This window comes from Catharus ustulatus, chromosome 1, assembly GCF_009819885.2.
Source record: "Catharus ustulatus isolate bCatUst1 chromosome 1, bCatUst1.pri.v2, whole genome shotgun sequence".
NCBI lineage: Eukaryota > Metazoa > Chordata > Aves > Passeriformes > Turdidae > Catharus > Catharus ustulatus.
Window position 1 is genome coordinate 55,769,337 of NC_046221.1, and position 23,657 is coordinate 55,792,993.

General features: G+C 40.5%; 1 protein-coding gene across 8 annotated transcripts in view; it reads right to left on the reverse strand.

The window, feature by feature from the left end:
- HECW1 (HECT, C2 and WW domain containing E3 ubiquitin protein ligase 1) overlaps positions 1-23,657 on the reverse strand; it is a 282,485-nt gene that overhangs the window by 120,575 nt on the left and 138,253 nt on the right. For all 8 annotated transcript variants that reach the window (XM_033069763.1, XM_033069756.2, XM_033069719.2 and 5 more), the window contains one exon: positions 19,073-19,167. In XM_033069763.1, the coding sequence (XP_032925654.1) occupies positions 19,073-19,167 (95 nt within the window). The remainder of the gene's footprint in view (positions 1-19,072; positions 19,168-23,657) is intronic.

Here is a 23,657-nt window from a genome sequence, read left to right on the forward strand (position 1 = left end):
TCTCTCGGCAAGTTTAAAGTGGGCCAAGGCATGACAGTATTTTACAGGTTCAATGTTCAAAACAAACAGTTTAGTTAGCAGGGAAGATGGCTCCTTGTGGTTGTTAAACAGCTTTGTTTAGCAGTGTTACCAACATCCATTTAAAAAGCCTCTAAGAAAATCTGTTTTTATGATCAGATTTACATCATGCAGCTGCCTAATGCAGAACACAATTTGCCTTGTAAATCTGACAGGTCCATATATAGATTATTAACATGCTTAAGCACTCTGACAGCAAGAACTGCTTGTAAATATTATCCTCTCTGGAACACCTAAGCAATATCCTGCAAGCCACTGAAATAACGGGGAGGTTTGCCATTGACAGAGGAAGAGACCTATTGGACACTGACATGTAATTTTGCATAAAATTCACCCCACAGACTTCAAATTCAAACTTTGCATGAAAACACTTTATTTATATGGAGAATTAAAAAATTGCGGCCAACACCTTTTCTCTCTGTCTATGAAGTGACCAGAGTCACCAAAACATACACCATATACAGGGGAAACACTGACACATCTAATGATGTCTTTGGAAGGTAGGAAACTTAAACAACAGCTGCCTTCACTACAGCTTCAGAAACTCCTCACTCTTCTAACATGGCTTGGATAGGAGGAGTGCACAGATGAGTAATGCTGACACTTGAGGGAGAAAACCTTATCTTTCAGCTAAGCTGTGTTTGAAGAAGGGCTCAGAGCATTAGTCATGCTGTCAAAGCTCTGGACAAGAGAACGAGTCAATGAACCTTTGCACCATAAAAGCAGCAAGGCAGCGAACAATACCATTCTTCTAAACGAATGCCTCAAATACCAGTTCAACTGTGAATACCATTATTTCCAGAAGTGAGCTAGAAAAGACATGTTACTTTCAACCTTGGGTCCTACTTTGGGCAGAAATGAGGCAACTGTAGATTTATAGTCTGACTTTAAAAGTAGAGAAATACCTGTGCTACAGATCAGATGTTCCTCAATCTTGATGAATTTCTAATAAAACATTTCATTACTCAGAGCATTTTTCAAGTTAGGATGGCACAGAAAAGATAAAGCTGAGAAAAACAGCTTTTACAGTATCCACAGTCGGTTAATACAGTCTTATTCACACTCCTTTTAGCAGATCCCTCAGACTCAGCAGAAACTGCTTATCTTACCTTAGCAAAGCCATGTGATTGGTTGTTTGGTTCTCATTTTGCTATTTGTCTGATTTTGTGGTTGGTTTATTTTAGTCTTTTCTATTTAAAAATAGTCTTTGTTTTCCAACTAGCTTCTGCTGTCTACAGCACTTGCACTTGATGTCTTGTTTTTCTTAGGTTGCTATTTTCTAGAACAGCAGGCTTTAAAAAGTCAACAGCCTTCTCCAATGAAGTGGGTTTGTGGGAATACTGATTGTAATCAAACTGCCATAGAATAAACAATGTTGGAAGAGACCTCCTGAAGTCACCTGACCCTTCAGTCAAAAAGTGCTCCAACTTAGAGCAGGCTATTCTGGGCCCTGTCCAGTTTAGTTTTGAGTAACTCTGAGGGTGGAGATCCCACAAACTCTCTGGGCAATCCAGTCTAATGTTTGACTACTCTCTTGAGACAAAAGATATTCCTGAATTCTAATCAGAATGTCTCTTACTGCAACTTTTGTCCATGACCTGCTAAATTCAACATGTGCTGTGACTAGAGCCTGCCTCCTTCCCTATAATATTCCATTAAGTAGTTAATGGAATCAGTAACATTTCACATAAGAATTCCCTTAGGACTGAATAAATAAATCCAGCTCTATCTCTGCACTCCTCATATGTAAAGTCCAATCTAAAGGATGAAGAAAACAGAGGTCAGATTCATTCTGAAAATGAGTGTGGCAGGGCACTAAGTAAATCTGAGGTATAGGAAGGACTTGGAGAAACAGCTTTTACAAAATCTGATCTCCAATAAGAGATTAATTCATTGCAGAAATTTGATTGCCACCAAAAGCCTTGTGAATTATTTGGCTTGGTGCATACTGGAAGCAAGTCTTCTGAACATAAAGTCATTGAATACAATAAGAGGGGAAAGTGGTGTCAACCAAATGAAGGAGTGCTCTCATATCAGGGAAGTCGTTAACTACAGCAGACCCACAAGCTAAGCCTGACATGGCCACAGCTCGCCTCCACAGCAAGAGAGGAGATGCCTCACATGCCTGGGTGCTCCTGACAGCTCTGACCACCCCACTGTGAGCCTCACACAGGTAGTTACCAGCTACCTGTCTGAGAGGCAGCCAAGCACCCCTAAGGGCTGGGTTTTGGTCAGCGCTCAGCATGCTTTTCAGGCAGTCTAGATCTCTCCTAATCCAGAACCTCTTCAGAACCTTGAAAGGAGGAGGCCAAAGAAAGTGAAAGCAATTTATTAGAAAAGGAAAAACCGAAACTAGAAAAGAGGAAAAAAAGGCAAAGGTCTATAGAACAAAAGTGGAAAACTAAGGAAAAAGCAGTGCAGGATGCTATAAGGAAAGCAAGAAATTAATTTCTAAAATTCCAGATCCTAAAAAAATTCCCTTTCTCCTTTTCAGATACATCTCAAAATACCCCTGCCAAACTCCAGAAAAACTCCAATACCCCAACAGTGATCACTACAGCTTTGCTAGAACTCAAACCCAACAGCAGTAGTTTTCAAACTTGACTATGACAAAGATAAGTGAGATCCTTTGGGGAAAAAATAAGAGAAATTAAGAGGTTGCTTTAAAAACCAGTGTTTCCTGACAACAGTGGCACTTCCAGACTTTTCTGGTATTACATTTTAAATTTTCCCATGTAAAAGACTCAGGTGTACAGTAACAGCCCTGGGTTGCCCTCAAACACTTCACCTCTGGAATCACAGTCCTAGTGCAGTTGCAGTCTACCAGAAAAAAAGTCACAAATGTGTTGGTATCTGAGATATAGTCCATTATACATTTTTTGAATTGAAGTTAAAAAATTACCCAGGGTTGGTTAGGTATTAGGAGCAGTGTGGACTGTCCTTTGCTAAGAATATCAAGATGTGGTCTAATTAATGTGGTTTATACTTAGGTTCACTGCAAAGTCCTACCACATAGGCATAAGGGCAAAAGCTGCCTCAGTGTAAATGAAAATCAGACTTGTTGAGTTAAAAAGGGAAGCGTGTAAGAACAATTTAGTTGCTTTCCATCAGACTTTACAGATGTAAGAATTTAAGCCTCTTTTTGAAGTGGAGATACTGAGTGAGGGGGTGCTGCATGCTTTCAGTACCGATGGAAAAAAGTTTGCCTGAGAATTCAGCTAGCTAGCCAGGGAAAAAAGGCCTAAATATTTAAAGGAAAAGGAAGACGTTTCTCAAGAGAGCCAAAGATTAAAAATGAACAAAGGGTCCACAATTCTATTAAAGAAATATTCTTATGCACATCTGCTGCTATATAACATACTGACCTACATCAATTTCCCCATTTGTAAGAAAGCCTGAGAACAAAAGAGGTCTGAGTAACAGCTACAGGAAAAAATATTTTTAAAAGTATGCAATATTATGTAACTGTATTCTACCAACACTACTATGTTAAGGGAACATGATTATCCTGTCAAGTTCCAAAAATCAGGAAGTGCAAACCTATAAGGCAACTGTGAAGCACAAAGTCTGCCTCTTGATATTTAAATTTTAATGTTTCTTTCTTTTTTTAGCTGTCTCCCATCACAACTGTTTCACAATGCAACATTATAAAGGTATTTTTGGATCACCCAGGTTTTGTGTGAAGCTAAGAACAAGCAATCCAAGAGATACTCAACAAACAGATAAAACAAAAGATAGCATGATCATGATAGGGCTTGCATGCACGTGCACATGGATATCTATGCACACTAAACTCGTATGGAAGATATCTGTAGGCACTTGTGTCTCTTGCAATGTTGAAGAACCTTCTGGCTTTCAGTCACCACTTGCTCCTCTCTATCTCTACTTAAGGTGTTTCTACTGAAACAACCTGCATGTTATTGCAGGTTATCCACAAACATTCAAAATAACCTGCAAATCCACCAGTTATAAATGTGTGCAATTTCACCTCATAGTAATTTCCTCAGTCATGTCTGCTGATTTTAGGTTAACTGAGGGTATGAGTTATTTCAGAAGAGATCTTAAATACTGGCTATTTTTGTTCTTCTCTCCCCAGATCTTTCTCCCTGCTCTTTCCAAGACTAAGGAAAGCAATCAAGAAAACAAAAGAAAGATATTAAAAGACAACTAAGTTATTTTTCTCTATTACTCTGGTGCTGGAAAGTCTTTGGCTACTGAAAATCCAATCAGTACTAAATTGCTGGCATCTATCAGCTGCAGAAGATATGAAACTTCACTACAGAGCTACACACAGGTTCAGTGCAGGCTACAGATGTGGCTTTAACAAATTCTATGACCTCCTTCTTTCCCTCTTCATGTCTGGTTCTTTGTCTGGCCGCTGCTCTGATGTAAAGAAATCCATGAAGTGCTTGAAAACAGGCATGTTGGTAAAGGAGAGCTGCTGAAATTTGCTGAAAATTGCTAAGTGGGGGACTGGGCACACAACTGCCCATCTCAGCTTAAGTTCACGCCTTAGTTTGTATTCAGATACTTGTGATACAGATGTGAGAAAACAAGAAGAGGTCTTGTACCTATCTCCCAGCTTTTCTCCCACTGTGCCAGCTTTCCAGCTGGCCACAGGAAACACAGCGTCTTTTAACTTAGGAATATATGATTCCACTAAAACCTGTGTTACATTTGTGGGTGGTTCAGAGACTTTATAATCTGTACACCTACCCAAGAATTTATCAGTATTCTCAACTATGCATCAAAGCTTTGTAAAATTGTACTTTACTTTTGCAAAATTCACAAACTTACATGTTCAGCTTTTCTCTCATCTGTGTGCCCTAAACATTTCCCTCCCATTTGAAAACCTGCAGGCTACAGCTCTGACTGCAATGGAGAGCACAGGCAGCTCGGTCAGTGCAATAGGAGACCTCAGACAGAAACCACAGTTAAGTCCCCATGTTCTTTCCTGAAAGAAAAGAAAACAAACAAAAAACTATAATCAAAACAACCACCAAAACCAATTTAACTCAATTTTGCATTAGACTCCAAAGCAGCTTGTCCACAGTGACGTGCCTAATAGCAAAATGTAATTTAAAATAGTCACACAAAGAAACACAATGTAACTAACTTGCATCTGGCCTATATTCCTGCAGTAGTTCACCCAGGCTTTGAGAGAGGGACCATCTGAATAGGCAGAAAGATCTCCTTCACTTCAGTGGATCTGGCTTTCAGGTTACCCTAATCTACACCAAGAGATGTAAAACCTATGGCCACACCTTTGTTATCATCTGTCCCTGCAGATTAGCCTTCCTTCTCCCTTTTCCTTTGGCAGTGTGTTTGAGACACAGTAGTAAATACTTTTAAACAAAAGACCATCTTCAAGAAATAAGACGAGCCTCTGACATCCTAACATTGTTTTACAAACATCACAGATGTTTTAAAAAAATAAAACCGTAAGACAGTAATTCTGCTGTATTAACCATGTTTTCCTGATGTCCTATTTTTCTATTGATACAGAAGTTATCGTAAGAATTTTACAAAACAAGGTCTTTCACTGTCCCACCTCCATCTACTTATTTTGCCTTCTAAATTGCAAGCTCTTAAAAAGCCATTTGGGATTTTATTCATTGCCTTGGATAAGCAATGAGTTCATGTTTTTCCCTGTACGTACATCTTTTAAAATTTGTTCAACATCTTAAGAAGGCTTATCCACACCAACAGCTGTCTCTCAGATAATATTTGCATTCCTTCTTCAACATGAGTAATTTCTTCTTTGTTCTGAACTAATCAGCACAGCTTAGTATGCCAATTTCCCTGAATGGACATGTCAGTCAGAAACCTGACCACTGTGCTTTTCAGCATAGCTAATACTTGCTATTAAGTCTTCTGCTTTGTGTCAGTTAACAGGAATTAATAACAGATTAAAGTCTATGATAACAACTTTTGCTTGAGAATTTGTAACCCTTTTGAAAAACATTAATTCTTAGCACATACCTAAGAAGTAAAACCTTGCCACCCACATCTGAGGTGAAATATAAAGATGACCAAAACCAGCGCTATATAACAAAACTGAACAAGACATTACAAAAAAAGAAAAAATTACCTTGAAATTGCAGGTACTAAAGATGGGTCATCATTAAGAAATTAGAATCTGAACAATTAGAATTCGTATATTAAGTCAGTCTTGAAAAAGTGTCAGAATGATTTTAACAATAACCAGAACACGAGCTTCTTGTCTTGATGAAAGCACAATGTCCTCCCAGAAACATGACTGGAAATTTCTTCCCAGGTGTCCTGGTTTCAGCTAGGGTAGAGTTAACTTCTCAGTAGCCATTAGAGGTGCTGTGTTTTGGATTTGGAATGAGAATGGTACTGATAACACACTGATATTTTGGCTTTTGCTAAGTTGTTTTTATCCCAAGACAAGGACTTTTTTTTTTCCTTGTCTCATGCTGTTCCAGTGAGGAGGTTCACAAAAGAAACTGGGAGGAAGCACATCTGAGACAGGTGACCCGAACTGTCCAAAGGGATGTTGCACAAGATTACCATGGAATGTCATGCCAAGTATATGAACTGGGGGGACTTACCTAGTAGAAAAGTTGATGTGGGTTTGGGAAAGGGCGTTATCAGTCATCAGTCAGCAAGAGGTGAGCAATTCTATTGCGCATCACCTGTTTTTAACTTTATTATTGTTTTCATTATTATTTTTATCATCATCATCATCATTTAACATTATTACTGTATTTTAATTTATTTTCAATTATCAAACTGTTCTTATCTCAATGTCCAAGTTTAACTTTGATTATTCTTCCCATTCCATTGGGGTGGTGGGGAGGGGAGCGAGTTAAGTGAGTAACTGCATGGTGCTTTATTATAGCTGGGATTAAACCAGACACCAGGACATGGAGGCCAGTAGATAACAGCAATTGGTACATCTCATCCCAGGTGATTCAGATTTCTTAGCTAATAATACCATTCCTGCATCAAAGGTCTTCTACCCCAGAAGGCAGAATTAAAGCCTTTGATTCTGTCTTCCACAGCATTCTCCCGGAGAAACTAGTGGCCTATGGCCTGGACAAGTACACTCTAAACTGGGTTAAAAACTGGTTGGATGTCCAGGCCCTGAGGGTTGTGGTGAATGGAGTCACATCCAATTACTGCCTGGTCACTAGTGAGGTTATTGGGGCACATCCTGTTTAACATCTTTTTTGATGATCTGGACAAGGGGATTGAGTGCCCCTCAGTTTGCAGACGACATTAAGTTAGGCAGAAGCGTTGATCTGCTGGAGGGTAGGAGCTCTAGTGAGGCTGCATCTAAAGTCCTGTGTTCAGTTCTGGGTCCCTCACTTAAGATATTGATGTGTCGGAAGCAAATCCAGAGAAAGGCAACAAAGCTGGTGAATAGTCTGGAGGGTAAGTCCTCTAGGAGCAGCTGAGGCAGCTGGGGTTGTTTAGCCTGGAGAAAAGGAGGTTCAGTGGTGGCCTTACTGCTCTCTACAACAACCTGCAAGGAGGCTGTGGTAAGTGGGGCATAGCCTCAAGATGCAGCAGGAGAGGTTCACATTGGGCATCAGGAAGAATTTCTTCAAGGAGAGGGCTGTCAAGCATTGGAATGGGCTGCTCAGGTGGGTGGTGGAGTCACCATCTCTGAAGGTGCTCAAAAAACAAGTGAACTTGGAATTTAGTGCAATGGTCTAGTTGACAAGGTGATCAGTCAGAGGTTGGAGTTCATGATCTTGGAGGTATTTTCCAACCTAAACAATCCCACGATTCTGTTCTATGATTCTGTACCTCCCTTGCAATTTTACACAAAATCATGAGATTGTTACCCACACTCATCATTTCTTCTCCCTGGATTTCTATATAAACACAAAGATCTTCAAGTCATAAGCAGCAGAGATTATAAGAGATTCTGAAAATGTCTGTTTATGCCTTCAACAGGAATTTGATTTTGTATTAAGAATTGTCCAAGAGAAGATGCAGATCAGAATCACGTGTCACCTGACACATGCACATGCATCTCTAAGTGTACCTTAGAAGAACTTCAGTAGAAGGAAACATGGTAAAGCTGTAAGCAGTGCTAACTGATACAGAGATGGGAGAGATCAACAGCTTCTTACCTCCACCTTTGCTAATCCTGGAACATGAGAGAAGACAATAAAATTGAACAAAGGTAAATGTAAAATCTGAAGAAAGCAAAGCTGTTTTTTTTACTTGAAGGCCTAATTAAAGGAAAAAATCTGACCCTGTGGGGGGACACCGAAAGCTCACAACCGACAAGCTCAAAATTATTTCCCTGCTGCAATGAGTTGCAGTCATCAAGTCTCCCACTTAGAACACGAACACAAATTTTTGCAACAGCTGCCCCTCTATGAGCGTCCATTGCAGGGCAGGAATGGACAGGTAATGAAAACATTATGGCAAGTCATGATGTGGATAAGCAGTTCTGGAAAGAAAATGGAACACAGACACCAAACCCAGATGTTTTCCTCTTTATGCCCCATCAGGCAGTGCTGTAGACATACCAGATTTGACCTAGAGGATTTCATGCTCATGTACTTCAGAATTCTTATAGCTTCCATGGTCTTGGGTGTTTGACTATCTGGATACTGGATTTGCCCTGGCAACATTCTTGTTCCTTTTTTTTCTGAGTGAAAAGTGTAATTTAAAAAAAATTAAGATTGTGCCAAGTATAAATAGTGCTTTCACTAAATAACAGTCAAACACTCACAACAACTGGGTAGAACACAATGTTCTCTCTTTAAATTCATTAGCAGGCCTCTAGTGTACCCAATGAGATTTAAATCAATGTGTACAAAATTGGCAGTAACAAATCAAACTGGCAAATGCAGGGAAAAAGGGTAGAAAGAATCTATTCTGGAAAGCAACATCAAAGCAAATATTTTTGCAACGTCTGAACTAAAAGATACTGGAAAGTTGTGTCATGTAGTCTAAACTACCCCATATAATTTATCTGGTGCTCACCTACAATCAGATTCATGCCCTATCATGGCAAGTAATTCCTAGAAGGGAGGAAGCAGGAGGTGCTTCCTTCACTCAACACTCTATCATATTCAGCTCTGAAATACTCCCCAGGTATAAATCCTTCTTTCCTTCCCCCTTCAAAAACTAAAATATCTGCCCTCAGATCCACTATGTAGTGTCAGAGACTGCATTGTTTTTCATTATTCTGACCAGATGCAGGAGAGAGTATCTAAAAATGCAAAAGGCCAAAGCAAGGGTCATTACACCAGTGCAGTGTGCTGAACAGTTGCTGATCTCTCCATAATTTACTAAACCACAGAAGGGAGCAATATGATGTGCAGATATTACTATGGCTATTATGTGACTGTAACAAGAGACAAGCAAGTCACTGGGAAATACCAGACTCTTATTGAACCCATTAACAAATAAATGGCTTGTGTAATGATCTTGGTGTAGCTGAAATCAAATCACTCCAGTTCCCACCTGTCATGCTTTTTATTTCTTCACTTCAACTTTGTGCTGTATTATAAGTCTGCTAATTAAACCATTCTAAATCTGCCACTTAGAAGTTCATACAGTATCAGATGCCCAGTAAGGTTAAATTTGACCCAAGTGTTTTCTTTGAAACAGCACATACCAAGAAATTAGGACAACAGGGAGAAGCCCAAAATTGGTGCAACTGACCTGCACAGTGAAGATTAGGCTGTAGCCAGTGATACCTGGGGATGGCTCAGTACAATTAGTGCTGCTTAGGTAGAGTCCATGAGAGGGCAAGAAATGGACAACAATTTAATGGAGCCTGCAAATGGTAGCATTAACCCTGGTTTTTGCTCTGTCCTACTCTGCTTTAAATCTGCAGAACTTCACATTTGGACTACCACAATAGGAAAAAGTCTGATGGATGAACACTTACAGAATTATTTTACTTACAGTAATTTCGCAATTATAAGCCGCACCATTTTGACTAAAATTTTGGTCCCAACCCAGAAGAGCGGATTACACTCAGGAGCGGCCAATATATGAACAAAGTTCAGAAATTTCCCAACGTGGAAGTGCGAGCCGTGGGCCGAGCCGAGCTCATGAATTGAGCACCTGCCAGTAAAACCTGCGATTGCACAATTGTTACAAACTGGTTACTCTGTTGCGTGGCGGGGGAAGGCGGGGGCTCCGTCCCGCTGGCACCATGGCGCAGGGGAAGGCAGGTGTTCCGTCCGGCACTGCAGGGGCCCCGCAGTGCGGGGGAAGGCGGGGGGTCCCACTGGTACCGCAGGGGGAGTGGAGCTTGCAAACTGAGCACCTGCCAGTAAAACCCGCAATTGTGTGATTGTTACAAATTGGTTACTGTGTTGCGCAAGCATCCTCGCTGCGAACGAAAGTGTGGTTTATAATCCGGTGCGGCTTATATATGGACAAAGAACAAAATGTTGCCGACACCCGGAAGTGTGGCTTATAATTAGGTGCAGCTTATAATCGTGAAATTATTGTAATTAAAAGATGCCATCTTTTTCTTATGTCACCTCTCCCCTGTTTAAATCCATTGCAGCTATGTCTACAGCAACACATATTATGTGAAGCTACGAGGAATTTAAGCATGCTTGCAGTAGGTAAAAGAGGACTAAAGACGACAATGTCAAGACCTCCACAACTTTCACTCCACAGTATTCCACTCCTCAGTGCACTGAACAGGACACCTGCCCCAGTCACTCTGCCTGCCTGTACAGGCACACAGCCTTTCCCTGCTTCATGTGCCTGGTACTCTGCCAGGGATACATTTGATATAAAGGCCTAGTTCCTCCATGCTGTCATATACTACCTGGATTCACCACAGGATGCAAAAGAGCACTGGTTGTCAATGCAGCAGTATGTGCAGGGTTGCTGCTTGACACAGCACTCCATGAGGATTGTCCCAAGGCAGCACGGCCAGCACCTCCTCAGTGACAAGCAGCGCATTCCAGAGAGGCACAGCACTGATCCCTGCTCAACTGCTGCTTCACATCCCACATGCACCATACAAGAAGCTTTTCCCCTTCTCTCCTAGATATGCACCTCTTGAAGATCTGTGTGAAATAAGCAGATGGATTTAGGCAGAAAAAACACTGAGAAGTATTTTGGGAGCATTTGTTGCATAAAGTTTTTTCCAATCCATTCTGATTTTATGATGCCAAGACTAATTTTAGGTACATGTGTTTGCAAGTCCATTAAAATGATAAAATAACATGTCTTTCATACGGATGAATCAGGAAATTATGAAGACTGCAAATTAAAAAACATTTAAATATGCAAACATCTGTGTGCTGGAAAGCAGAAACATTCCTCCTGGGGTGGAACAATAAAAACACACATACCTGCATATTGAGAGTTATGGGCTGCTGCTCAGGAAATCAATGTTCACTGAGAAAATTGTATGTACCTCTCCTGCTCAATTTGTGCTTGTTAGATAATAAATTAGGAGTACTTACCTCTCAAAAAGGGTGTAAATCTATGAATGAATGGTAATAGGAGTTTCAACCACACCAAGCTGAAAAGTCAATAACAAGATAGAGAAAAAAGCCACCAGGAGGATGGATCTGGATAATTTCTTACTTTAGCCACTGACACATCTGAAACCTGTCATAATGAAAATGCAAGTGACCTGATTGCAGTTCTATTCTGTTTTGAAAGATACTGCCAATTTGAAGGAAAATAATTAAACATTTCCGGTAAAGTTAGTAGGGTTTCAGTACATGCTCCACACCTTTACTAAATTGGAACTGTAAAAGCAAGTATTATTAAACTGCACTCAGGAGAGACCTCCATTACAAATCAGTTTTCTTAATATTTAAAGAAAATCTCAACCATCCCTATTTAAAATGAGAGTAGGGAAACTAAAAGGAAAAAAAAGGTTATTATTTATAACACAGCGACTATAGTTATGCTGCAGTTGGAAGACCAATTACATCCTGGTTACGCTTTCCAACTCCACTAATTCATACAACTGAAGTGCTTGCTACATGACAGGGTAATTGCAGTGTAAATACAATAGACATTATATAACTGGATACTGGAAAAGAGTCTATGTTACTGAGGTGGCAATGAAAATTAATTTGGACATGTCATTAACCTTCAAATTCTTTGAATCAGTGAAAATTAGGATATAGAAAAGCATAACCAAAAATGTAATTACACTGAACTAAGGGCTCAACTGTGCAAGTATTAAGAGGCTGCTCATGGGAGTAAGTATGCTTGAACAGGAACTGAGTATGACCAAATCAGGCTGTAAAACACTACTGTGGTCTTATAATGAAACAACATGGAAGTGAAAAAATTAGTTAATTACATTTTTCAGCTGTAAGAAGCATGCTGAGAGTTGCTCTTGTACCAAAAATCATTCCCTTATATTATGTAGTTAGTGGGGTCAAATTCTTCCCTCTGAATACATGTTAGCTGTAGCCACTGAAATGGCTGGTGTATCCTTTCTCTAGAACTTTTCAAGGAAGTATACAATGAATGCAGACAGGACTTTGTAACATGAAAGAGCTAGTGTTCACTACGTACATCAAATCTTTGTTGATGCCCTTCTAAGAGGTACTACTAAACTTCTCTGATCAGCTTCTGTGAACTATGACAGCTTCCTAACTCCAGACACCATAACGTTAATTTGCACACAATTTCAAAAACTGCTCCTTGAATGCCTGTGGAAAACCAAGGACATACTGAACTGTCTATTCAAATGCTAAAACAACTCTCCAGTCAGTGTAATAATTTCTTTGAATTCAAAGACTTGTGTCTTCATGTTAGACCACTTCATGATGTTAGCCTACACCAGTGGCAATGTATGAGCACATACATACAGGCAGGGTGTGGACAGCACGGCTGCTGTTGTGAAAGGACTCCTGTGTCAGAGACAACCCAAAATGGGCAGGTACTTCCAACAGATGTGAAACCCACACAGGTCACTTTTCCTTCCACTGTTTACGGATCAGCTACTTTTTCAGAATTATTCACCTCAAATAGTTAATTGGGGAATCCACTCTCTTTCAGCAATTGTTTCGTAGCATATATATTTTCTGCTAGGTGCCCTTTTACATTGGAAAGGGACCATATGCTGGCAAAGAGAACTTTTTATTTGACTGCTTCTTTCCAGCTGAGTGAATATTTCCAGTCATTTCCCCTTCTAATTTTGGCTTGATTTTTTTTCCATTCCTGAATGACTTACCTTTGCAGGTAAGAGAGGGAGATGCATACAGAACATTGGTGGTACTAACAAGGCTGTTCCTTGCCTTGTATTAGAATGCAGCTGCAGCTGGGGGAGCTCTGGCTACTTCTCAGCTCAAGATAAGGAAAGGGTAATCTCTTGCTCACTTTTGCGCAAACCCATAGCTTCCAGAGAGGTGCTGCTTCCCTCCCTATAAAGCTGAGCCTTTCAAGGTACACTGCTTACACTTGTTAAAGATGTACCTGGCTATAAGTTTTTCTCTTTTTCGGTCCCTCTTGGTATTTGTCAGGACCGGAGAGTGCTAACACGTAGCTATCTCTCAGAAACCCATATTTCATCACCTGAGAAAGACCGGAGGCCACGCTTGACGATTTCCACATGAGTTTATTTCATGCGAAAGGGGGTCAGGCAGGATTCTCTCAGAACAAAGGGCAGACACCTATATTTATAGGTTCAGGAAGGATCCAACTACAACCAATAGAAGTTTATACAAAGAACAGAAACTAACCAATTGAACAACCTAATTTCTAACCAATTATCTTCCGAAGTGTTAGGAGAGTGACCAAATTCCTAAGGCATCTGGCTCAGCCTTGGTATCTAGGATATCTTATCTATTACAGCAAATTCCAAGGGCCAGGGGAAGATGGCTTTGGAGAAATTGTATCATCCACACCTGGCTTGCATTCTTTTCTGTGATTAATTGCAGCAGCCTCATGTTGTGTTTTCCATAAAATCTTTTTTTATTTGCTGTCTGTTGAAGTATAATTACACCTACACCCTCCAAATCAGACTGTTACATTTGTTCCACAGCAATGTCCTAGAAACACGGACAGCTTTAAAACTCACTTATCACAGAATCAGACATGAAGTGAAAAAGAAGACACAGGTGAGATTTTAAAATCCAGCCTTCCAATAGAATGAGATACAGCTGCTTTTACGTGAACACTCTCATAAAATCCCATCTTGCAGCACATGCACAGAAATGAAGCAGAATCCTTCATTATCAAACACTCCTCAGCAGCCTACGCTCTGACGTGACAGCACCTAATGCAAATATTTACAGCAGGAAGTCCTCAGGAATGATCAGTCACCACCAAACAGCAGCTGCTTATCAAGCAGTAATTCCTGCTATGGGAAACCCAGCTGAGGCAGCACGTACCCACAAACACAGCACAGAGAGGGTCTCTTTCAATAATCAGCTCCAATTTACACAGCTTTCCCCATAATCTAAATGTATCTGATGAGTCCCACCATGATCTGTGAGACAGAAACAGTGGCATAAAAAGCTCCAAAGGTTCAATCAGCTGAGGTTCTCTGCATCTAATACACAGGAGTGAATGCTCCCAATTTAGTAAAGACATTTGTCCTGAGGCTAAACCATTGATTCTCCACTTACTGTCTTTTAATTGTGATGTATCCAATTTATCTTTTTAGGCTATAAACTCTCAGGGAAAAAACCTCTTCTTCCTTCTGCATACTGTTCTCATGCCAGTTTTATTTTACTGCAAGAAAACCTTGTTCAGGCTGAATAATTTTTATATTAACAATATAACACTTCTCTATTGCTAGAATTAACTACTGTAACATGTCTTTCTTTCTACAAAGTCTGATGTAAAGTTGAATCAGTGGTGACAATATTATAAATAAATGAAGAGTAACAAATACAGGAACATTCCAGAGGTTGTGAAAATGTTCTTTTCTACTGAGAAAACTGTCTGCACATCCATACCATGGTAATGTTTATGCTTCAGTAGTATAAATTCCTGTGCACAAGCAACACTGCTTTCCACTAGTCCAGAAAAAAGGAGTCAGCCAGGATGTTCCTTTCCTTTTTTTCTACAATTGTAGGTGCTCTTTTTTACTGTCATTACCCCCAGGCCTATCTGCTGCCCCAAATTCACATTTAAGCTTCTGCTATATATGAATTGGCCAAAGTGCACAGCCCTTATTCCCAGATATTCAAGCTTGATGATTCACAGGCAATAAAATGTGACAGGACTTTTCACCAACAAACGAACTGCAGGGCATCATAATCAGCAGGCAAGGCAGCTCTAATAACTAGGTTATAGCGTAAGGAGATAAACTCAAATGGAGCAGAACATTCATAAGACAAGAAATGTGAGACACTATTCAGCCTAAAGCACCACTGGTGCTATACAAAGACATCCAACTTACTCAGCAGCTTTTTTTTCCCCTTTGGAAGCGGGATTCCTTTCAACTGCCAGTTAAAGATGGTCTCAGCAGCATGTGAACAAGAATGGTAACTGCTTACAGCCCCCAGCATGCTACTTCCAGCTTCTTTTCCCTTTTCAGATGCAGCAAACTGCAGTCAGACAGACAATGGAGGGTGTTTTTTTTGTTGTTGTTTTTAGTTGTGATGCTAGGATACTGCTGGTAACCAGTGTTTTCAGACTTGTTGACAGGACACACACCAAGCAGCCAATATGCCAGCTGCTGCCCCGATGCAGAAGCTACCACATGCTTGGAGGCTTGGATAGAACCCACTTGGCTCTGGCATCAGCTGCAGATGAGTTAGTGCTAGCAGTAAAAACACTGTCCCCAGAAGGTCACCCGTCCCCAAATGCTGCTTCTCAAAGGACACCTGCTCTGGACCTTTTCCTAAGCTGTGCCAAAAAAAAGGTTTGCTGATGTCAAAAAGACAAAGCCTCCTTTCCTCTGTGCCCCTACTGACAGCCTAAGAGTCAGTGAAATTATGACACTGTTATTAAAATGGCAAAACTCTCCTTGGTTTCAAAAAACTTCAGTCTCGACACCCACAGTAGGATCCTCAGTGAGATAATCTCCCTGTAAAACTACTTTTTCTAATATACTTAGGTCCATCAGCCACTGCTGAAACTCCTACTGGCTGCAATAGAGGGTAAATTTCTAAGCAGGATGGCTTTTTTCAGCAGAAAGGATGTGCAGGAAGCTGCCTCAAGGTCTGAAGAAAGCTTCCTCTGAGCAGTAGAGGCCCTCTCTGCACTGAGGCCACAGTGGTTGGAAGACCACGGCTTTTGTTGGTACTGTAAGAAATGCCATGGCTTGCATCATGGGGCAGTGCTCTGAACCACTGGAGAAATGAAAACAACTGAGGAATTTGATGCATCCCCTTCCATTAAGAAGGGCCCAATTTGTAAAGTCTCACTGGGGTAAGGAGTGTCAGGGACCTCAGATAAGATACAGGCATGGTGCTAGACTGTCACGACCCTTAACTGCACAAAAGAGTGAAATCACAGTCAAAGGTGAGTGTTGCAGCTGTAGAGATAATGTCTGCACTTTGCATGGTAATATCCAACCCCCAGCAGATGCTACTGCAGAGGCCCACAAGTACCAAGAAAAGAGTTGGGCAGATCCTTTATTATCCCCTTCCCTAGCCGTGTAGTGTGAGTAACATCACTTGCCAATGGTACAGGATGATATAAAACATTCAAATATTTTAGTAATAAAGGTTGGACATGTACTACAGAGAGACAGATGGAGAAAGAATCTGATGGTGTCAGCTGGGACTAGAATTTGGAGCATCACATTTGCTGAAAGCCTTCACACAGGCATGACTTGGCCCAGTATTTTTCTCCAAACACTGAAGGAGTTTTCAAATCTAAGGCACTTTTTCCTCCGCTTTGCACTCATACAGAAGGGTCCATCCAAGTTCATAATGCACAACCTTTGCTGCCATTCCCTTGCTTTTGTTGTCTTCACTTAGCATTTGCCTTAGAATTCACCAAGTAAGTCATGCAGCAAAACAAGGAAGAAAAAAAGACAAAAAGATGCTGTACTTACAATGCTGCTGGCCTCTCTGGTCTGCAAAAAACCACGGAGGCTATTTTGAAACCCAGAAAGGCAGGAAAAATAAGAAGATTATAGAAAAAGAATGCCATTTCCAAGGACACTGGTTGTGTCCTCAAATAGAGAACCATTATCTGATACCACTTTTGATCATATTTTGGATTTTTAGTTGTGTACAGTATACTTAACTAAAGGTCATAACAGGCAGTGCTCATCTGATTTCTATGAAGACCATGAGTACTACATGAAGAGGATTTTCTTTTAAACACAAGTCCTGCTTTGGCTGAAAGTGAATGGCTGTTTATTTCCCATAATACATAAATGTGTATATAAAGGTCTCAGCTAAAAAACTTGGAGAGATTACATATTTGCATATTACAAAGGCACGGGTCCTCAGACATTCTTCTACTAATTTCATACATACTGCTGATACTTAATAATGAAAGAGTAACTCTTCCATACTAGAAATACAAAATTTGGGCAGTTGGCTCCAACTCAGGTCTAAGGCATGGATGGGAATAATGGAAAAACAAATTCTAATCTCCCAGTCTACTGGTATTTATTGCCTTGGTTGGCTGGCTTACCTTTCAAGAAGACAAGGACTAAATCAACAATAGACATTATCCCAGCAAAATTACAACAACTGGGAAATCAGCAAGAAGTCCAGGGGCAACAAGACATGAGGCACTACAGGCTAAAAAGAACTTTTCAGCATCCCTCAGAATGAAGATGTCCAAGGCTGCATCCTAATGTTCTTCTGAAGACAGCTGAAGGAAACTCTCCAGGCACTAAAACTCATGAATGGCTTCACCCTGAGTACATCAGAAAGGTGCAACAAGACATGAATGCCTTTTTAGTCCTAAAGGTTGTGCCAGCAGCCCCTACCCAGCATCTAGTTTGCAGCTACCTTGTGCATCAAAAGAAGGCAAAGAGAAACAACTAAAAGTCTTTTCATGGCTCAAGGGTGAGAAAATGAATCCTTTCTGTCTCTGGTGGAATCAGATGCAGCCAACACACAGCATGGGAGACTTTTCAGCCTTTCTAGAAATACTAACTTTGGACTAGGAAAAAAAACAGTCAAAAACCCACACAAAAAAGCAACAAAAAAAAGCAACAAAAACAAACACCACCAAAAAAAAAAAACCTCTAAAAATTCAGTGATGTCCACTGAAACCTACATACGCCCACAGGTAAGACAGTTCTTTCCTGTTCTTTTCTGAACCCATCTTCCAGACTAAACAATATCCGAACTACTCTTTTTCTTATGCTGGTTGGAATACAACTCCTCAGCTCATGCAGGTCTCTGCCAAGCCTGGCAGGCAGTGAAACACTGTCAGCAAAGCCAGGCAAGCTTTGGAGGGCATCAAGTCTCTTTGTGGGCTTCTGAAAGATGTTTCACTCTCAGGGTGATAAAATTTCCCAGTACCACACAAGATATATAGCTTTTTAGAGCTATATAAGCCACAGAGCTTTGCTAGGCTCTAGCAAATCAAAATTGTTCTCAGTGAAGCCTCAATCTGTCAAAAATGATGTTCAGTCCTTTGACAGATCAGGTCCTGAGTGTCCACTTCTTACCACTGATGGGGGCATGTCACAGTGTGCTTGTTCCTGGAACTCAGAGACACTGTGAAAATGCTCATTTTGAAAAAATTATTTAAAAGAGGAAAATCTTCTCCATTTCTGGACACTTACTGTATTTACTTTCCAAGGATCCCAAATCCTCTAGGGGTATCACACAAATCTCACAACACCCAGCAAAGAGAAGACAATTTTACAGAACAAGATACATCCAGGATGTGGGACTTGCCCCAAATCAGAGAGGTAATCAGTGACAAATTCAGAACTCAATCTACATTCTCTTGGCATACAAACCCACATCTTCATGGAAAGACTACCCATTTCTCTGGACTACAACACAATGAAGAGCAAACACTATGTTTGGTTTTGGCATAAAGATATATAAAGCAGGCAGGGAAAGCAAAGTATAGCACCGTGACAATGGAATATCCATGGAAAAAATAAAATGTTAGCATAACTTACAGGAGCTGCGTTGTTTTTCACTGTCACACTTGGAGTCGTGGCTCGAAGTGCCCCACTCACACCATGGTAGTACTTGAAGCAGATCTTTGTTTCAGCTAAAAAAAAACAACCCAAAAGGGATATTTAGGATTAGAAAAACTCCCAAGGATAATCTGCATGATCAGCTGCAGCTCACAGGCACGAGGCTGGCAAGCAGTTAAATTGCAAATGGTTCATTCTGGCTGGATGGCACAACAGGACACCTCCTGCCTCTGATTTTCCCCTTTGCCACGGTGAAATTTAATGTTTGGTTCATGGATTTAAAACGGTTAAAATCCAAACCTCTTCTGAGCAGAAGTTACCACAGACAGACCTTATAGCACCTGTTTAGCATCCTTCAGGAAGAAAAAAAGTAGGGACATATAAATCTTCCCTGTTCAGACATACCAAGCACAAATGTGCAGAGAAATTGAGAAACTTCCTCAAGGACAAGATTGCATAGCTGCTCATTGATAGGTTTCAGTGTGCCAATTTGTTCTGGCCTTGGTCAGGGCAAGGATGTAGATCTCCATAGATTAACTGCTCTACCAGTTACTACATTAAAGCATTTTCAGGAATAGCAGAGTACCACCAGACTGCCTTAGTGTATTTCCACTGACTTCTAAAGATTTTAATTAGGCAAGTAACATGGGAAAGGTCATGATTTTTGACACTCATAGCACTGCTTTTTGCAACATTCATTGACATTCAAATAAATAATATTGAGGGAAACTCATCTCAGTAACTGTATCAAGGCAGAGAAGTGAAAACAGCTTTTTGTTAATCAGCCCCTCACAACCCACTTTCTTCTCTGCTACAAGAAGGAAAGAGTTCCAGCCAGCTTCTGTGACTACGAACAGATGCAAACTGCTGCTATTTGCCTACCTGCCTGGAACTGGTGACTTGCTGGAGCTCATCCTGACCTGCTGGCTGGCATGCAAGAATTTTCTTCCACAGTAAACTAGATGTTAACTGGCCTGGTATGTGCCTACATACAATGGGGACCCAGCATTACACAGTGTAACATATGTAACAGGTGTGTTTGTGGGATTTGAAAAATGCCTGTTTAAATAAAACTAGCTTTCACATCTTCTAGTTTTAACTGGATAGATAATGATATGGAAATGTTCATCTGTTCCAAGATTTTCCTTAAGACCTTGCTTTGCAGCTGCAGCTGTAGCTCAGGAAAACACTGACCTTTGCCAGCAGAGCCACAAAAACACTCACTCTAATTACAGTGCCTATGTATGAAAACAATTTAAAAATGCCATTTACCTGTTTTAACATACAAATTGGATTGCAGTTTTAATACCAATAACAAAATTACTCAATTCCCTTCAGCTGTTACAAAAAATGCTAAGAGCTGAGACTGCAACCACAGATTATGATGCTGTGATCTGCTGTTTGTAGATCCAAGAAACAACCATGTAGCACTCCAGGTGGAAGCAAAACCTGGGACATGAAAAGCAGTGGAGACCCTCAAAACCACAGGCCTGAATTGCTTACCCTGATACCTGCACAGGAACACAGGTGGAAAGAGAAATCCTGGTATTTTTTGAAAGACAAAATTATTTTAGAAGTGTAAAGCCTTCCCAACTTTCACACATCACTTTGGAAATGAAAAGCAAAGAGCTGATGTTCCCAAGTAGTTTGAGCACTACTTGCTTTCAGGTGACTTCCCAGTCCTCTAACCTAAGGGGTGCTGCAGGAATGCACAATCCATTGATGAGAAGCACAATGCCAGTGCACCTAATCTGTCACCATATTTCCCCACAGCCTGTTCTTCACCAGATGACCAGGTGCACATTTCTACTCATACACTGAAATACAGCCTCTCCCACTATATCCACAATGTGTACACATGGCCCATTTACTTCACAGCATTCCACAAGAATTGGAACAGAACATAGAGTCCTTCAGCACCTCCATGAGGGGCTGCAGGGCCCATCCTGGGGTTGAATTCATAACTATACCCCCAAATGAAATTCTGCAGCTTCAAGAGATTTACTGGAAGTGTCAGTGCAGCTGAGCAAGCAATCCTGTTGTTGCACCTGGGAGCAGCAGTTGTTTCCTTTTGGCAGCAACAAAATCTGGATGAGCCTATGGGACAGAAAAACTGCAAGACCAGATTGTATTTTCACATTGTAATTTTCTCTACAGGACTTTTAACAGTTCAGCAGCTAACTCCTTTACTCACTGAGAGGACAGCAAAAGCTGAGGATATCACAATAGCTAAAACATGCAGTTCTCACCAATTATTCAAATCTTAATTTTCTTCTCCCCTGGAGATTTTTAGCTACAGTTTGCATGGAACATTGAGAGCTAGAATAAAGTGAAGCTTTTAAAATAAATTAACTTTTACAGTTAATAAAATATAACTTCAGGTATTAGCTTGTATGACAATGTTCAGACCCCACAGCAGGAAATCTTGTCATAGGTTGACAAGTAGGAAATCAGTTACCATGTGCATCGGGAAAGTTTTAAAATAATCCATTTAATTAAACTAAAAGAATTAGAGAGAAAATAAGGAGGAAATATATCCATATGTTGTTAATCTGGATATTAGTACCACTTTCAAGAACAAAGGACAACTAAGATTACTGAATATATATTTGGAAAAAACATTTTTGGTTTTTACAGGTTATTACAGATTCCTCTCAGTTTCACACTACTATTTCTAATTTAATTTGCAACCAAGCTGCCCACATACAGGTGCAAACAGCAAGAAAGCAACTCGAAAGAGATACAAGTGTCACACCCAATCCAAAATAGTGGCACAGCTGGAGCCATTCATCAATGAGTGGTAGAGGAGGTGATTAATGAACATCAAAGGTTTCATTCAGAGAACAGACCTGCAAGAAAATGTCTTATGGAGGCCTTCATAGGTTGAGAAATTGCTTTAGAAGCTTCAGGGGAACAACATTTTCTTTTTTCTAGATTCCTCCCTCCCCCTTTTGCTCATATTGTTTTCAGATTGAAAATATTATGCAATATATATTTTCAATGGAGAGATGAAACTTTAGCAAGTATAAAGCTTGAAAAATTATGCACAAGTTCTTTATGTGTAAAAATGCCATTACGATCCAACTGACCGTTTTTTGGCCATGAACCATTCTTTCCAAATAACATTGCTGGTGCCATGATTTTCACTTCAACAGAGTCCTAACACTTTAATCCATCTGAAGATTGCTCTTGCATTCCTGAATCATCTCTGAGACATTTCCAAAACAGATGCAGAAACCTGTGGGCTTGGTACCACTGCCTCTGCAGATGAGCAGAAAGCACTACAAGTATTAGTTAAGGCACTGATATAAATTAACCTGAATATTATCCAGCTGGCATTTGTAAATAATATGTAATTACAAAGACTGTCTGGATAGTAGTCTTGTAGATTAGCTTGTTTTGAAATAAAAGAGACCATTTAACTCTGTCCTGCTGCCCTAGTTACATGGCAGAGTGCATAGGTCAGAGCAGGCGTTGTCCATTTAATCTCCAGTTATAAATAAATGTGTGCCATCGTTATTTTCATCTCTAATTATTTAGAGATCACTGGACCCAGCAATGAAGTCATGATGTTAAAGTCAGGAAGTAATGAGGTTAAATTTTTCTTTCAATTAGCAAAAATGTCAGTGAAACTGGTAAATCTTCCAAGAGATGAGATGCCTAAAGATGTTCTGAAATAGTCATGCCTGTGGCAACTACCAAACTACTCAGCAATTCACATGGATAGAGAACAAAAGAGCATTGTACTCCCTTTACACCAGGCTTGGTATCTGCATTTGTCCCACTTTTGGCTGGAGTAATTTGCTTCACAGTGGTTGGTATGGGGCTATGTTTTGGATTTGTGCTGAACACAGGGTTGATAATATAAAGATGTTTTTGTTGTTGCTGGGCAGAGCTCACACAGAGTCAAGGACTTTTCTGCTTTGTGCACTGCCATACTGTGGATTAGACTGGGTGTGCATAGACAAGAGGGAAGAGACACATCAGGGACAGGTGACCCAAACAGACCAAAGGGATATTCCAGACCACAGGACATCACACTCAGTATATAAAGTGGAGGGAACAAGGATGAAAGGGGGGATGTTTGGAGTGATGATGTTTGTCTTCCCAAACAGCCATTGCATGTGATGGGGCCCTGCTCTCCCGGAGATGGTTGAACACTTGCCTGCCCATGGAAAGTGGTTATAGAATTCCTTCTTTTGCTTTGTTTGTGCACACAGCTTTTGCTTCCCCTACTAAACTGTCTTTATCTCAGCCCATGAGTTTTCTGGTTTTTACCCTTCCAATTCTCTTCCCGATCCCACTGGGGGGGAGTGAACAAGTGGCTGTGTGGGACATGGATGGTAGCTGGGGTTGAGCCATGACACCATTATACACTGGCTGTGTTACAGCCATCTGCTGCAATGGTATAAATAAGAAAATCACCAGTTGTATGCTCAGATTCACCCCTGTAACTATTACAGACGCATGAAAAATACGGCTGACTCAAAGGAAGGCCCCCAAGGCACAGCAAGGTAAGATAATCAGAACCAGGCAACAAGATGGGTGATTGTTTTCCTCCTTG